The sequence below is a fragment of the Colossoma macropomum genome, unplaced genomic scaffold (assembly GCF_904425465.1).
Source record: "Colossoma macropomum unplaced genomic scaffold, Colossoma_macropomum, whole genome shotgun sequence".
In the NCBI taxonomy this organism is placed as follows: Eukaryota; Metazoa; Chordata; class Actinopteri; order Characiformes; family Serrasalmidae; genus Colossoma; species Colossoma macropomum.
The window spans coordinates 17,823,132-17,841,745 of NW_023494785.1; the positions used below are offsets into that span (position 1 = coordinate 17,823,132).

The 18,614-nt window shown below is 38.7% G+C and overlaps 1 protein-coding gene across 1 annotated transcript in view; it reads right to left on the minus strand.

The window, feature by feature from the left end:
* Positions 1-15,940, minus strand: part of gask1a (golgi associated kinase 1A) — a 30,056-nt gene extending 14,116 nt beyond the window's left edge. Inside the window, exon 1 of the mRNA XM_036585559.1 lies at positions 15,201-15,940. Within this exon, the coding sequence (XP_036441452.1) occupies positions 15,201-15,257 (57 nt within the window). The 5' untranslated portion in view covers positions 15,258-15,940. The remainder of the gene's footprint in view (positions 1-15,200) is intronic.
* Between the last annotated feature and the right edge of the window lie 2,674 nt (positions 15,941-18,614).

The window sequence follows — 18,614 nt, forward strand, 5'->3', positions numbered from 1 at the left end:
TAATTCACCTGCCAGTTAGTAAAATCAAAGTAAGAATACCAGTAATATTAACTTTATATCACACATAGCACAGTATTTATTCAATATTTACCACTCTTATAAATAAAGGTGGTAAAAACAGTTCTTTGGATGCCATAGAACCCAATGGTCAAACACAAGGCCCAACACAATCCTATACGGCCCGCAATAGTATTTTAATTTTCTATTGATATTAGCCTGTTTCACAGTGTGCTGCACTACAGTCCCCAGCATTGCAATGTAACGTGTGCTCTGACTCTCCTACCCCAACAACAATCTATGGGACAGGGGTTACACCTCAATTCTACGCAATTCCACACCAGTCATATCACCAAACACACTAGCTGCATTTCAGCTGCAGTTCAACCAATATAAATACCTAACACCTAATCATCTCAGCAGCTCAGACAATGAGCCCAAGTATTAATGTACTTTGCAGCAAAGCACTTTTTTCCTCTGGACCACTGATTTGTTGAGATTTTTTAATATGGCCCTTTAGTGGTTGAGTTTGACACCCCTGCCATAGAAGAACCACTTTAGATTCCCTATAGAACTTTTCAATGAATGCTGAAGAGAGTGTGCTGTGTGCTGATGACATGTGTGACTGTGAAGGACCTTTCAAAAGTTTAAAGATCCTTGACTTGCATGCACTTAAAGTATAAACTGATATTTAGTAAACTATCTCATATCATATTGTGTGTACCTAAAGCTAGTGTAAGAGTAATTGGTGCACCATAAAATGAATATGGAAGTAACTCCTTAGTCCAATGTCTTGTTTTAATGCCCTTTCTGACGACCCCTTTCTAATTATCAGCTGGGTATTTAGCACTTGAGTGTTCCTGTCATCATGTCAATGGTCAAGCACGCTAGCTAAGCTAAACCGCTTTAAAACTCAAAGTGCAAACAACTTTAACAAGTACAGCTAAAGCGTTCAACAAGGCAACATTCCAAGCACAACACACACTCAGACAGGCAGGGTGGCTAGCAAGCAGTCAGTTTATTCATTTGTTCAGTCAAATAAGTGTCACAAAGTCATTGTTTTGCCAAACTGTACTATATCCCATCTATATATTACTGAAAAGTTCATAGAACTTTGGATGAAACCTTTCAGCTCTACAGGAACTCTAAAAACAGCAGAAAAGAATGCTAAAATAAACACTCAGACGACCAGCCGAAATAACAAAATGTTCTATTAGAATACAACACAGGATAGTAAATATTAACAAAGTGGATAAATGTCTCAAATGCAGCTAATAAAATAAAAACGCACCCACAATATTTAGTTTACCTGCCCTTTTACTGCACTTTCTCTGAGTCTGACTGCTTTATGAGGCTGAGACGAGACAGGCCAACCCCCCCTTTTTCTTCCTCTTCCTCAATTCCTCTGGCGCAGATGGGCTCGTCTCCACCTCCAGCTGTGAAAAACCACGCATTTAGGATCCTAATGGAACAGTTCCTTCACATGCAGTTCAGGATATAGCACTTTGTTCAATATATCTCTGGCTATGGGCTTTCTCTGTCCATTGATTGCTCTGTCTATTTCTTACCTCTCTAGCTGTAACAAACCCAGTGTAGTCTGTTTAAAGCTCAGGACATTGACAACTGTGTAATGTCCAAAATAGAATATTCCATTGACAGTCTGTGCTCTTTGAAAGTATATCATCTAGCTATCCTTGAAGAGAGAAATTACTTTAGCTAAAAAAAGCTTGGTAACATTTTACTGTAGGATAAGGTTTATTCTAGTATGTGTCGTCTGTCGTAAAGGCTGCTTTGTCAACTTTATGACCAAGTTGACATAACATCTATGTCACGTGACATACTGATTTTGTATATTAGTGTATTTCACTATGACATAAGGAAATGAATAAAATGATAACAAAATGAAACTCACTTTACCTAAAAGTCACAGAAAATGCCCATTTTTGTGCAACAAGCCCAACTTGGCAAGCTATGTGATACTAACAGCATGATTTCACTGGTACATGAGATACAAAGAGTGATTTCACCCCAGAAAATGTCATGACGCAATGTAATATCATAAAAAAAATCTATATCACCTGACATAGATGCTTGCTTAACTTGACACCAAAGTAGGCAAAGGCAATCTTTATGAGAAATGACACCTACTGGCATAAGTGTTTATAAATTTTTATGTTCACTCTTGAAAAAGATGGTTCTTCAAGGGGTCTTTAGTAAAGACAATGGGCCTCATTCATGAACCATTCTTAAGAAGAAATTTCTTCTTAAACCCACTTGCGCAGTTTTCACAAAGGTTCTGACATTCACCAATGTTTGATATTTGAGATTGGTTCTTAGGTAAGAACAGAATCTACACACACTCAAGAGCACAAACGTGCGAACAGTTCTGCAGTTTAAGAACACGTCATGAATCTGATGTAGACTTTTTCTTAGGACCTTTCTCAAGAACAAATAAGAAAAAACTTAGGAAGACATTGGTGAATGAGGCCCAATGGTTTTATATGAAACCATGAACAATCAAAGAACCATTCGCATGCTTAAAGAGTTTTTTGTGTGATCAAATAGTTTTTCAGACTGATGGAGAATATGTTGTATATGGTTTTATATAAACCCTTTTTGAAAAGGGTTCTCTATAGCACCAAAAAGGATTTTTTTCTATTGTTACAAGCTTGACATTGTAACAATGCAACAAGAGGAACCCATTTTGGTGCTATGAAGAGAACCATATTCAACACAATCTGAAGAAATATTTCATCAAGGAGGAACCCTTAAAGCATGCAAATGGTTCTTTGAGTGTTTAAAGTTCCATATAGAACCACTGCCTTTACTAAAGAACCTTTGAAGAACCATCTTTTTTAAGAGTGTAGGTCTATGTCAGTCATGAAGAGCTGACATACGTGCCATGTAGCCTTATTAAAGTGAAGTGTTACCAAAAACTCTGACATTCTCTGGCAGTTTCCTTAGAGGGGTCTGCTCTTAACACAACATCCGAAGGGCACTGGAGATATTTAATTAGCTGCTTTTCATATGGCAATGGTGAATGCTGTGCTACCTTTTTTACCTAAGGCACACATACATGTTATGTTGGGTAATTTACTTATTTTACCCTTTTCTCAGGCAAACGAGCAGCAGCCAAGAGAAGACTTCACAGGAGCTGATCTCATTGCTTTAAACATGGAGAATAATGAAGAGGCAGCAGGGACAGATTACAGTAAAACAGCCCAAGGAGATGATTAAGATGAGGTCAGACTCAATTTCAGCATTAATGATTGGACCTTTCTGATGAACTGCCAGAGCCGCATAATTACACTGCCTCTAGCTTTAAAATAGAGCTTAGAGTGAAGTCAGATGTGGCTATGATTACAAGTAGCCCCCAATATGAAGATGAGGAAAAGCAAACAAATAGCCAGCAGCAGAATAGTTGTTTGTGATAAGTGGAAGGAAGATCAGAAAGAGTGAGTGCTTATGACAACAGAGAACAAAGACTCGCTCAGTGTTCGGCAGTAATTGGACAAGAATAAGCTTTGAGGCTACTATGGCTGTCAGAATTGGACTGTCAGTACAGAAAAGACGTGAATACAGTCACCTTGTATATCATCACATTTGCAGAGAGAGAGAGAGAGAGGGAGGGAGAGAGAGAGAGAGAGAGGTTTCTTACAGCTGTGGGTGACCCTGAACCATGCCAGTCAACATATCAACCTTTTCTCCAAGGCTGGAAGAAAAAACAAAACCATAGTTATATTAGGACGCTATCAGGTGTAGTTTCCATCACAGGAAGGCTAGTGTAGCAAGCTTTATCGAAAGTTCACTGCCTTGAAATTCAATTCCACAATGTAGTTCAATTCCACAATATGTAAAACAATAACTGAAAAATTGAATTTGAATGATCCAGTACTATAATTTTCAATACTTTAAATTACCCCTACCTAACACAACCTCAGTGTATTTTGCATTCATTTGAATTTGATGGGCAGAAACACATTAAAAAAATACAGGTAAAGAGTTTTTTTAGTAGCATGTGACCTAATGCTCTTACTAACAATCAACATAACATATAAGCCATTTTGTACTTGTAATAAACAATGTGTGATGAATGTTAGATTGTTTGGTATGTCCTCATCTCACTGTTAATATTCCTATGTTGAAAGAGGCCAACAATATAATACAGTGCTCGCCCTGCAAGAAGAATTTTGTATTGACCAAAGAGACTGAATTTAAAAATCAGACTATTTGAATATCGTTGCTGTCATATCAAATCTCCCTTTTTTTTAACTCTATTTTTTTTCTACATCACCTGGGCACACCAGTTGCCCTTCACATTGTGTGAACAGTTCATGATGAATGGACCAATGGAAATGCTCCAAAATATGGATGACAAAAGAAAAGTACAGCTGATTAGTGAATGAGAATCAGTGTTATTAGTACAAGCCCCGATTCCAGAAAAAAGTTGGGATAGAAGCATGTTTACCATCACTGTCATGTTTACCACACTGTCATGTGTGGTGCTTTACAATGCACCACACATTTTCAATGGGAGACAGGTCTTGAGTGCAGGCAGGCCAGTCCAGTACCAGCACTCTCTACAATAGCCATGCTGTTGTAACACGCGCAGAATGTGGCTCGATGCCTTCATGTTGAGATGAGCATGGACGTCCCTGAAAAAAATGCTCTCTAGATGGCAGCATATGTTGCTCTAAAATGTGTATATATATTTTTCAGCATTAATTATGCCTTCACAGATGTGCAAGTTACCCATGCAATGGGCACTAATACAGCCCATACCATAAAATCCCCTGGCTTTTTAACTTTCTGCTGGTAACAGTCTAGATGGTCTTTTTCTTTTTTGGCCCAGAGGACACAACATCTATTATTTCCATAAACAATCTCAAAGGTTGACTCGTCAGACCACAACATACATTTTCATGCATAGTACAGTCTTAACAGTCAGGCATGCATAGTACAGTCTTAACTTGCACTTGTGCTTTTTTGTAATGTGCTGCAGGCATCAACTTCAGAATGAGCATATATTTACAAACAATGACATTGATAAGGGAAAACTTAGTATCTTAAACTGTTTTCATTTGCATGTGTATGTACTGTTCTTGCAGTCTTTTAATTAAACCATGTAGCACAGATAACATAAATCAGATCTATGATCTGTTCATGTTCTGACCACAAATGCAATCTTTGTTCTTTGGCAGTCCTAAGAGAGTGACCTTTTACACGCACATGGAATAGATCTCATTTGAAATCATTAACACAACAAAACAGTTATTTTGACACAATTAGGCTGAACAGGAATTTTACCAACATTCTGTAAAGCTTGCCCAGCCTTGCAACAGTTGCATGATTAGGTCAGTTGTGTAGGAGGACTAATATTTGTGAGTATGTAGGTGAATACATGTGCGATGTGCCTGAAGACAATATGTGCAAAGCCAAAATGTCAGTGTTTCCCTTCTAAAAGCAGAACCACATATCCTACCATCATTACTGTTGTCAGCTGACAGATACAACTGTAGGCACAGTGTAAACCAGAAAATAATTATGCTTCAAATTTTCAGTCTTTGCTTATAGAGCCAATCTCCTCACACACAGCATCTCCCTATTCGGCCACGATTATCAGCAACGTGTCCCAACACACACACACACACACACACACACACACACACACACACACACACACACACACACACACACAGTGGCTTTATCTTGTAGAAACAGCTTTGATTTATCTCAGGCCAGAGTCGCAGTAGTGGCACTGCTGGATCCTGTATGGTGTTTGTGTGGTTATGGAGCCTCATATCAAATCTCCCATTTTTTTAACTCTATTTTTTTTCTACATCACCTGGGCACACCAGTTGCCCTTCACATTGTGTGAACAGTTCATGATGAATGGACCAATGGAAATGCTCCAAAATATGGATGACAAAAGAAAAGCATTTACTGACAACTGATAGAAAATACTCTCCTATTCATATCTACCTTCAGCACCCTTGTTGTGCACAATTGTTAGTAATCAGCTGTCTTTAGTTGTTATCTGTAAGCTTCAATAAAGGAGTCTGTAGACAAGTATTTCCCAGATGACAAATACGTGATATGTAAGACTGTCATTATATAAAACTGATTTACACACTGACAAACGCCCAAGTGAAACTGTGAAACATTCAGACAATAGATTCTACCAGAGGTACTATAATCATGTGTTTCAAGGCAATTTCCTGCACAGTCTTATCCACAAAAAAAATCACCTGAGATATTTATAAACATTAGTTCCTAGCTTTTGCTTTTTCCATACTCATCAAAAAAAGTGAGAATGGTGGAAGGCAACATAGTCCAATATGTTAACAAACAGGAGGTATTTTGACAATTTGGGAATAATTAGGACACCTAGAGCTTGATTACACCTTGCATTAACATCTGTTTTGTTTCCAGATCATATCTGGATATACTTTGGCCAGATTTCACTTAGACGTTTTACTAAAATGTGTTCACAGTCTGACAAGATGAGATTTGATTTTACTTTCCCAAGTAAAAACACAACACATATGTCGTTTCTGTTGTACTTTTGTTTTCTTTTTCTCCTGTTATGATGTGAACTGAGAAGCTTGGATTATACACTTTCATTGGTTCAGAGTACAAGATGGCACCTGGTTTTGAGATAACTTCATCCTCACACATCCTCCATCTTGTAGTTCTTTGTTTATCCTCTCACTTGCTGGTCAGCACTCAGCAGATGCGTTTCATCTTACATAACTGTAGACCACAGATCTAGAAAACGCATTCCATTTACACTTGTTTTGAATGTGGTCTACATCCCCCTCTGACCACCTCCAAATGTGGTTTGAATGATCTGATCTCAATCTGATCACAATATGTCCTGAGTTTGCATCTGGCTTTTCATCAGGTGAAATCCAGTTGTGATCTGATCACTGAAAACATATATTAATGCAAGTTGTAAACATCATCTTCCAGTAATCAGTGATAAGAAGAAGAAGCCTGATCCCAGATCAGTTTCCGCCGCTAGATACGCTGCCACCTAAACGTGATAAACATAAGCCCCTTTGGTGACTGATCACATTTCAAAAGCAAAACTGACCTCTTTTTGAGCAATCAAGCATAGTTACGATGCTTCATCTCATAGGTCTGGCTTAAAATGGGATTATAATCGTCCATTTAAACCTGTGCATTTAAATCCAGTGCTAATGCTTACTAGAGGTCAGGATGCTCACAGAACACTAAGTGGAAACATCTGAGATGGTCTTTTGGGACTTGCTTAGCAGTCAGGAAATTGCAGAGGTCCAAAACTTCCATTAATCACACAGTCCCAGAGTGATCTGCAAGCAGATCTCTTGCACAAATCAGCACTACTGTATATCAGTATGGAAAATATATCCTCATAGCAGTGTTTTCTATTACTAGGAAGACGTCTTTTTCCAGACACACTCCACACATATCTTTACTGTCATAAACAGTAGCAATGAAACACAAATCGAACAAGAAGCATTCAGTATCCCCAGCAGCTTGCGTTTGAATAAGCAGCTCTGACAGCTGTGGCACCCCCTACACACAGACCTCCTGGTGAACAATGACTTGATGACGCTTGTTTTTTGACAAGAGACGTGGAGGTGCAGAGAGAGACGATAAGAGATGGAGGAGGGAGAAGAGTGAGAGAAACAGAAAGAGTGGAAGTATGTGTATGTGTGTGCAGACAGAGAGCAAGAGAGAGTGAGCGAGAGAGAGAGAGATATAAGCCATCTGTTGGTGTACCCTGTGCTACCTCACAGTGCCATCAGTGGTGTCTCTTTGTTATAGTCCAGATGTTTCTGACATCCGTCTGCATGTCATTGTGTGAGTGTGTGTATGTGTGATTCATCAGAGTTTGCATTTTTTCACTTATTTAACTGCATATAAATAGAATTGTTGTCCTGCTGTTTTACACCAGTCACTGTACAGCTGATTAGTGAATGAGAATCAGTGTTATTAGTACAAGCCCCGATTCCAGAAAAAAGTTGGAATAGAAGCATGTTTACCATCACTGTCATGTTTACCACACTGTCATGTGTGGTGCTTTACAATGCACCACACATTTTCAATGGGAGACAGGTCTTGAGTGCAGGCAGGCCAGTCCAGTACCAGCACTCTCTACAATAGCCATGCTGTTGTAACACGCGCAGAATGTGGCTCATGTTGAGATGAGCATGGACGTCCCTGAAAAAAATGCTCTCTAGATGGCAGCATATGTTGCTCTAAAATGTGTATATATATTTTTCAGCATTAATTATGCCTTCACAGATGTGCAAGTTACCCATGCAATGGGCACTAATACAGCCCATACCATAAAATCCCCTGGCTTTTTAACTTTCTGCTGGTAACAGTCTAGATGGTCTTTTTCTTTTTTGGCCCAGAGGACACAACATCTATTATTTCCATAAACAATCTCAAAGGTTGACTTGTCAGACCACAACATACATTTTCATGCATAGTACAGTCTTAACAGTCAGGCATGCATAGTACAGTCTTAACTTGCACTTGTGCTTTTTTGTAATGTGCTGCAGGCATCAACTTCAGAATGAGCATATATTTACAAACAATGACATTGATAAGGGAAAACTTAGTATCTTAAACTGTTTTCATTTGCATGTGTATGTACTGTTCTTGCAGTCTTTTAATTAAACCATGTAGCACAGATAACATAAATCAGATCTATGATCTGTTCATGTTCTGACCACAAATGCAATCTTTGTTCTTTGGCAGTCCTAAGAGAGTGACCTTTTACACGCACATGGAATAGATCTCATTTGAAATCATTAACACAACAAAACAGTTATTTTGACACAATTAGGCTGAACAGGAATTTTACCAACATTCTGTAAAGCTTGCCCAGCCTTGCAACAGTTGCATGATTAGGTCAATTGTGTAGGAGGACTAATATTTGCGAGTATGTAGGTGAATACATGTGCGATGTGCCTGAAGACAATATGTGCAAAGCCAAAATGTCAGTGTTTCCCTTCTAAAAGCAGAACCACATATCCTACCATCATTACTGTTGTCAGCTGACAGATACAACTGTAGGCACAGTGTAAACCAGAAAATAATTATGCTTCAAATTTTCAGTCTTTGCTTATAGAGCCAATCTCCTCACACACAGCATCTCCCTATTCGGCCACGATTATCAGCAACGTGTCCCAACACACACACACACACACACACACACACACACACACACACACACACACACACACACACACTCAGTGGCTTTATCTTGTAGAAACAGCTTTGATTTATCTCAGGCCAGAGTCGCAGTAGTGGCACTGCTGGATCCTGTATGGTGTTTGTGTGGTTATGGAGCCTATGGGCTGTCTCTTCTGCTGCACTGAAAACCACAGTCATAAATAACGCCAGGCATTACTGTCCCCTTGTGTGTGTGTGCCTGTGTGTGTGTGTGTTTGTACTGTTGCCAGTAGCTGGAATTTAAGATCTTAATCAACAGAAAATAGAAAGGGAAAAAAAATAGTCCAGTATGTGTTTGTCTTAAAAGCTATTTTCTAGATAAAGCTCAAATTAGACTTGCATTTATTGAACCAAAAATGGTTTCCTCTATTCAGCAAATCGAGACTGAGGGAAAATGAAACAGTCCATTATCCACAGACAATGCATTGCCTATGCACTGGTTCACATCTTGCCTATCTGACCTGACTATGGCCTATCTGCTATTTTCAATCCACACGAGATTCCATGCATTCCAGATTCCTGCAAAACATGCAGTGCTTCTTGACATCCATGACATTAAAGGTAAGAGAATCTACAAAGCTTTTTTTCTGCAAAAATTAAGGAAAAAATGCAGCACATGGTCCTATCAAAACACAGACACAGCGTGGGTGTGGCTGTCTCTGAGTCAGTGAATGTAAGCAATACTGAAATCTAAGACAAATATGCTAAAATTGATTTGGAAAGTGTGTACAACTTTGGCCCAAGTCTTGCTTTAAACTCTCATGCATATTAAACCATAAAAGGAAGTTCCACCATTTTTTTCTGCATAATTTAATCATTAAGGTGTAAATAAACTCATTCAGAGTAGTCTGATGTGAAATGTTACATTCTAGAGAAACTAGCTGAGTCAGAATTGTTCACAGTGGTGGTCACAGAAACCAGACGTCTGAAGAGTTCAATGCCTCTAAAATCTCCCTCACAGAAAGTCATTACTGAAAGTAGTTAAAAATACACTGCCTGATGCCTGAGACATTGTTGTACAATAGTTTTGAGATAAATGTTTTTACATTTTACCATTATCAACACTGCATATGACACTCAGTAGAAATGTGTAGATTCTCTGGTCACTTTGGACAGTAAATAAAATGACTACATTTGTGTGGTAGACACTGTGACCTCTGGTTCCTACCACCACCACTGTGAAGAAATCTGGCTCAGTAAGTTTCACAAATTTATAAAAATCGGTGGACTTTCCCTTTAATCCCAAATTTTTCCTAGCTATATGAGTACATGAATTTTGTTCTTTTTTGACAGCCCCATGTCTTTTCAGAATTTTTTTGGAAAAGTTAGTGAAAATATATATTTTATTCTTGGTCACAATTGTGGATCAAATTAGTTAAAGAGGAATTCCAAACAATAATAAAAAAAACAAAAGAGTAAACTGATATTATGATGGAAATGCTTAGAGATGGAAGGATCAATCGGCTGTAATATTTCTCTACCTTAGTCAATTTTGGGAGCTCATTAGTGGTGTAAAACATATCAGCCATATTTCGCCTCAGGTGTCAGAATGTAACTGCACCATTTAAGGTGGAACGGGAAAATTCGAACATGAAGCTGGTGGATAGAAAGCCAACTTGAGCTTCATCATATCGATTTCACTATTTAAAAACATTTTTCCTGAAGTATGTTATGACATATTTGGCCCTTTTCTCTGTAAACTCACTGCGTCAACATGCAGAGCTGTAATTAATGTGGTTTGTTGGCTATGCTAGCCTGTGGTGTCTGAATGCAACTGCTGCACCATTTAAGATGCAACAGGAAAATTCGAACAAGAAGCTGATGAAATAGAAGCTGACTGCAGCTTCATAGAGTTAAAAGGCATGAAAGAGGATGTTGCTTTGTTTCTGCTTGACAGGGTAACATTAACTTATTTTTGCTGAATCAATAGGTCAGTATTGTTTTGTCCTGTTTGCTAATGTTTGTGATTGCTAACCCCAACTGGTTAGCTTAGCAGTAGCAACTGTAGTGACAAATTCCTAATGCACCTAGCTAAGGTTAGCTACATTACTTGCTGTGTTGTTGTTTGCTCTAACAGTATATCATGGCATTTGTCCATATAACATTTGCAAGGGTTTTGTGGCCATGAAGATCTTAAAAAAGAGGATCTAAAAAGTTGTTTTCCTTGGCAACGTCAGTCTATGCATTTGGGGGTCAGAGTTTCTTTGAAGGGAGGAGTGTATGAGTTCAAATATCAACAATCTCTCTCCAGCCCCACCCTTGATCTGTATCAGCTTCTAAAACACTGATTGGTCCATCTCCAGAAATGCTGCATGCATTCTCTGTTTGTTCATGTTCTAGGATGTACAAAACCTTGGACAAAGTGGAGCTATCTGAAGGAAAACAGCTAATAGTTAGGGTTACCAACAGCAAATGTTTGCCATTGTGTTATCTCACCAGTCACAATTATGACTGTTCACATGTTTGCCTTTCCTGTGAGCATGAGATAAATGTGACAATGTTATTAAAATATCAATAACAGACCCTTTAAAAATGATATGTACCAAATGTGGTTGCTATAGCTGCATTATAATGTTTTCTTTACTTCTTTTTGTAGCGCTCTGAGAGAAGGGGTCTGAAGCACAGCCGATGTTACAAAATGTTCTAAATAAATACTTCACTTACATCCTCAGAAGACACTTCCTTCACCAAGTTTTTCTCTTTGAATACTCTTTCAATGCAATCACAAACACAGTTTCATCTGTCTGAAACAACCAAACTTACAAAATGTTTCTCCACACGTTGTGTGCAATCACAAATGTCCACCAGGGAGGTCTCCAAATCCCCAAAACATACATAGTGTAGCTTTAAGGAACTTTGTATATAAATTGTAATGATACAGGTTAGCTAAACCGACAAATTATCTTACTAATATTCTGCCATAGATTGCTTACTTAAAGCACGCATGAACTACTGTCCATAATATTGCACACTGCATATGCATTTATGAATTTTATATGTAATTTTTAAAGGTGTTATATTAATTTTGGATGTACTATAAGCATTTTATGTGTTTAAGCATAACTTATTAATGTGTTATACTTCTTTAGCATTCGCTATCCAAAATCACCATCATGTCTGGATGTGTGTTTCTTCAAAAAGGAGTGCTGTTCTTTCATCACTTTACTCATAATGCCCTACAAACTGGTCTCTAAGAGCAGATGGCTGGGCCATTCTAATTCTGCTTTTTTATAGAAGTGAATTCAAGATGCCCCTTACTGAGTACATTTGAAAGATGTGAAACCGCTTTTCAGAACAAGGTGTTGGTGTATTTCCACATAAAACTGCACCAGCTGGATCCTGCCCACTCACAACTCTGTAAAAGAAGGCTCCAGAAACCATGGCACGCTTGCTTGATCATGATTCACTAGGTTTTTTGTGTTTTATTTCAACTGCCTTGATCCGTTTGAGTTCCTCTTGCTTAACATGTGAAACACTCTAGAAAGTACACAACACACAGTTCAAATGACAGAGAGCAATCATTCTTCATATAACAAATCCATTTCCAATGAATCAGTTTTCATGGTGTACATTGGTGGAGCTCCTGATTGACAGGTTTATGGTCAGAGAGGTTAGAAATACATGGGTCATCCATAATGCATGACTTCTCAGTGAAGCAGAACCTGGGATTGTTTGGACTGCTCCACTCACGGATCCACCTGCAATCTGACACCAGCCTCCGTAGAGAGAGTGCACAAAGTATATCTGCTTTCAAAACTTTCAGCTGTTTAGAGAAATACATAGCTTTCACTTATGAACACATCTACTGAAACAAGCTTGTAGAGTGCTCCTTACTTCCTTACCTAATTCAGCTATGATTATCAACAATGGGTCCTAAAGCATATACACACACACACATATTTGTTTTTATACAATTTCAGACAGTAAATCCGCATTTATTCAATTTTCAGTGAAAATAGCCATTACATACAACTTCTTTAGCTTTCAGGAGACGTTTCTCAAGAGATTCGATTTAAGATTTGCATTTGCATAAGGATGGAGAAAGCCAAAGGAAAATAACGTATTTCCAAAACTGGATTTTAAAAAATGATAAAAGATACAGGAAAAGGGACTCCTAACAACCATGCAAAACATGGTAGACACCAAACTGTCCCCATCAGATAAACTGTACTTAAATCTTTTATTTTTGAGAGAGAGGAGAAAATCAAGCTCCACTCTTACTTCAGATCTGAAATAATCCACAGTGTCTGTCTATCCTTCCATAGTAAGAAAATAACTCAACACTGAGTCTGAAAGGATGTCTAGCTGTCAAGATTTACATTAATAGACAAAAAAGAAGAAAAGGTACAAATCAAACAAAGAAGCTGCTGGTGTTCTCAGAACAATGGACTGAGCACCCCAGAGTCCAGAGCTCAACATCACTGAATGTGTTTGAGACTCCTTGGATTATGGGAAGCAGAGAATGCACCCAACTTCTAAGACTAAAGTTTGTGGAAAAATATTGCTGGAGATTTCTTTGAAAAATGGAAACTAAGTCTCCTGAAAAGAATGAAAGCTGTAAAAAAAGAAAAGGGTAGACATAGGAAATACAGAAAAAAATATATTTTGTGAGGCTTCTCTGTAATGTTTCATTAAATAAATATAATTCTGCTTTTCTCCATACGCCAAAAATGAATTTGTAATTAACTTGTAATTAATATCTATTTGGACTGGAAATTAAATAACAATGGTCTCCGTCTTTTGCCCTATATGTACCATGTAAGAACCTACTATGTAATAAGAATGTTCTGTCCCTAATCTTCACTTCAGTAACAAAAAAGACCATTTTGCCCTTTCAGTTTGAAAATGAGACTTTTGCAAAAAAAGCACTACAAATGCCACTTTGTTGGTCCTGGCATTGTAGGTTAGTCCTGTTTTAGCCCTCTTCTGAAAACCACACACACACACACACACACACACACAAAATACCAAGCCTCCAATTTGGCTGAGGGGAGTTTATCTTAAATGCAAGCCACTCATTTTCCCTAGAGAATGCAATAACAACACACACGTGATAAGACTGAATCTACTCCCTTCATCCTTTACACGTCACCTGCCTGACTGGCTCAACACAAACCGCCAACAAAATTATACTGAATGAAGATGTACATGTGAAACTCATGCTTGCAGAGACAAATTGAGACACTTCACAACACAAAACCTGAAAAGTGTGGCGAGTCAGCAGAGCTCATTGCCAAGCTCTTCTCTGAAGAGTTAAGAAGTCTGATACAGTAATACTACATGAACACTGCACACCACAGCTGAACACCGACAGGAAATGCAGAACAACTTATTGTGTGGATGCAGGAGTGTATGTGTGTGTGTGTGTGTGTGTGTGTGCATGCAGGTGTGTATCTGTGTGTGACTACTTTAAATCAACTATGTACATAATGTCCACATTAATAAACCATATGATATCAACACAAAAGCTAGTGAACTGAAAGACTAAATGTATTTTACTGAGGTAAAAATCATGCACAGGTTTTAATCTACTAAATTCAACCGCTGTGTTGAGCGTGCAGGATTCCTTTGTGTCCAGCTGGACCAAATGCACTCTGTAAGTCTGAGTGTAACTGTGCATCAAAGACCAGAATAGTTTACAATCACTTTGAAAACTCTCTAAACGTTGAGCTGATCTTGACTGTGTTTTGGGGAAAATGGACCAAGATCTCAAAACAGGCGTCCTCAGCAGCTTCAACGTGGCTAGAAGGTCCTGCTGTATTCCACAGCGAGCCTGCAGAGTTCAGCAATGTGGAAATGGTTGGATGTTTTGTTTAAGGTACACGAATCCCCCCAGTGAAACGGCGCGAGCCTGCAGACCCACAGCTTTTCTGCGCGTCTGTGCGAAGCTGCTTGGAGCCCGCTTGCCATAAGTTACAAACTGCTGGAAGAGATGAATTAAACATATAAAACGCTTTATTATGTATTCTTACCATGACACGAGGCGAGCGAGCGCACCGGTTGCTCTCTCTCCCGAGCTCAGTGTCCATGCAGCACTTTCACTTGTGAGCGCGCGCTCGCGCTGCCTTTTCATCGCCACATCATCTTCATTCCTGGAGTATGAATCAACAGCGCGGTGCCAGCGGTGCTCCAGCGGTGCTCCAGCAGTGTAACTCAGTGCTCATTATTGTCCCACTGTATCCAGCCTTCCGTACACTTTCTCGCTTTCCACCACTGGATTCTTCTGTAGTTTGTAGTTTGGATGAGTAGGTTACTCCGCGCGCGCCTGTGTGGACTGTGTGCAGATGTGAGTGCTGTAGTGCCCGTGTGCAGCTTTCAGCTCCTCGTGCACCTCCAGCTCCACTTTAGAGCCTGTGAGAACTGCCACAAGTTCACGTTCTTCTTTGAGGAGCAGCCTTGTGCAGTGTGTGTGTGAATGTGTGTGTGTGTGTGTGTGTGTTACACACTACTTCAGGAGGAGGGTCCCTTGGGCTTCGTCTCGGTTTGTGGTGGAATGTGCTGAGGCAGGAGAACAGAAGAAGAGGAGACGCGCCTGGACGCCATGGTGGAGCTGCGAGATACAGCTGCAGAGTGTAAATCTGAAGGTGCAGCCTGCAGGGAGCTCAGCTCGGTGCTGTGAGGGAGTGGACTGTAATGGATTGCACCCAAACACTGACACGCTCGCAAATGAGGGGCTGCTGATGGAGAAGAGCCCCACTCATGTCCATAAATCAGCCAGCCAGTGGCTCTTTTTTATTGAGAACTTCACCAGAGCTACTTTTTAATGCTCACACTTTCCCCGCCTCTGTAACCGCAGTAGTATAATTGTAAAACACAATGCAGGTCGATGCTGCCCCCTACTGGTAGGTGTGTGCATTTATATTAGCGTCAGAATCAGTTTTTCAAATACATTAAAGGGCCCGTATCCTACATTTTCCTGAATATCCACTTATAATGTTTGTGTGTCTTTATGTACCAAAAACAGTGGTAATTCACTTTTAAATGACCATTTCTCAAACTCTCTTTATGGTTCAAAACTAAACAGGCTGTTTACTTTTGTCACTGTACATTTAAGACTGATATATGTAAATAGCCATCTTTTCTGATTGGCTACTCTGTATTGACACTCATTCAAAAATCAGGCCAAGGTGAAACACTACTTATAACTTTGGTGTGATTCGGAGAGGCTGAACGGCTGTAGGCTGAATGTAAAGATATATTTACATATTTATAACAGTGAATTCAAAATGGGCTGTTTTTGCAGCTTAGTTTTGATAAATGGACTGTACAGACTGGGGAGTGACCAGCGGCTTTGGAACGTTAACAGTGTTGTATATTGCTGCTGTCGGAAGAAAACCTCTCCAAAATGACTTTACAGGAGAAGCAAAAACATACTTTACTTTAAATGTAAGTCAATGGAACCAGAATTTTTCTCCAAGTCATTTTGGGTCATTTCTTCCATTTCACACAGTGTAAAGATAAACAGGTATTCTGTAATTTCCAAATTATGCGAAAAACTGAAAAACGACAAAAATGGAGATAGCAACAATATATATATATATATATATATATATATATATATATATATATATATATATATATATATATATATTTCTATTGGTCCAATCTTCATATAATTTTCACACAATGTAAAGGATATATATATATATATATATATATATATATATATATATATATATATATATATATATATATATATATACAACCTTTCAGATTGTTTATGGAAATAATAGATGTTGCGTTCCAGATGTTGTAGAAGAAAAGGACCATCCAGATTCTTACCAGTGTAAATTTCAAAATGGTACGTCATGGTATGGGTTTTTTTAGTGGGTAATCTACACATCTGTGAAAGCACCATAAATCACCATTAACAGTGAACACATTGTGTTTAGGGACCAGGAGACATTGTTGGTGATGTGCACTCCCAGGAACTTGAAGCTATGCACTGTTTCCGCTGTCATACCGCTGATGTGTAGAGGAATGTGAACCACATGGGTTACCTGGAAGTCAACAATCATCTCTTTTGTCTTGCTGACATTAAGAAAGAGATTGTTGTCCCTGCAACAGACCTCCAGCTGCCTCACCTGATCTCTGTAGACTGCGTTGTTGTGGTGTTTTAGCAAACTTGATGATTTGATTAGTGTTGCCATGTCTGGCACAGTAGTTATGGTTGAACAGAGTGATGTCTGAGACAATCTGTTCTGGGTCCTGACTGTCTCAGACCTTTTTCTCAGGAAGACTAGAATCCAGATGCAGCCTGAAGAGTTCAAGTAAGTGGAGATTGTTTACTCGTCTCTGGGGTTATGATGGTGTTGAATGCTAAGCTAACCAGACAGCTTAAGCCCAAAGATGAGGACTGTCCAATAATACCCCCTTGATGTCAGTAATCAGCACCCTGGCATACGTGCCCTTGGTTTCCAACTAGGATAACATCAGAAGGATGGTAGAGGTTTGGCATCTTCAGTGGAGTGGGTTTACCTGTAGGCATACTGGTGGAGTTCTGCTGTAGGTGGAATGGAGTTAATGTGAGCTGTGAACATTGTTTTGGTGCAGACATTTATTTATTTAGTTATTTGTTGATATATGTATGCATGTATATATTGTGAAACCAGAAAACAACATTAACATCTTTAAATTGTACTGTTTATTAACTTTCATTACATTTACTAACAATACAGTTGCATATTTCATCCAAACAATGTGTTGCACACGTTGACATGCAGTCAGACCTGTCCAAATCTCATAATGCATGATGTAAAGGAGTAAGACAAACATAAAATAAAGAACTATCAATCCTAAAAAGAGATTAGTTATGGGCTGAGGAACAAGTGTAACATAAGGCCTTCATTTGTTCTGATTATTCTTCTAGTTGCTTGCAAATGTTTTACTATATGGTACTTTACTTTCTTGCCCTAAATACAAATTCCAAGACCAGCTCAACCAACAACTGTACAAATCTTCGAAAATGGGGATTTTCTAAAAGTTGAAAAACTCCACACTCATTCCAGCCATATGTAGGAGCTTTACTCAGTTTACTCAGAAATGGATTAAACAGACCTAATTTAGTGCAGTTCTTGCAATTCTTTATGGAAATAGTGGTTTAGAGCTGTGTGGAAAAGTGAAAGTTATGCAAAGATGACCAAGGATGTTTGGCCAAGGATGTTTTTTGTTTTTTTAAGGCTTTGAAGGCCTTTTTTGTTTTATCGTTCTGTAAATATAAACAGTCATTCATTAAATACTGATACCTTTTTTATTTAAGTGCTTCGGCTCTTGCTGAAATGTATTTTGGACATCTCTGGACTTTTTTTTGGTCTCATTTTACACTATCAGTATTGACCCTTAGTGCAGTGACATTCAAATATTCTGTTTTTTAGAGGCCTCTCATC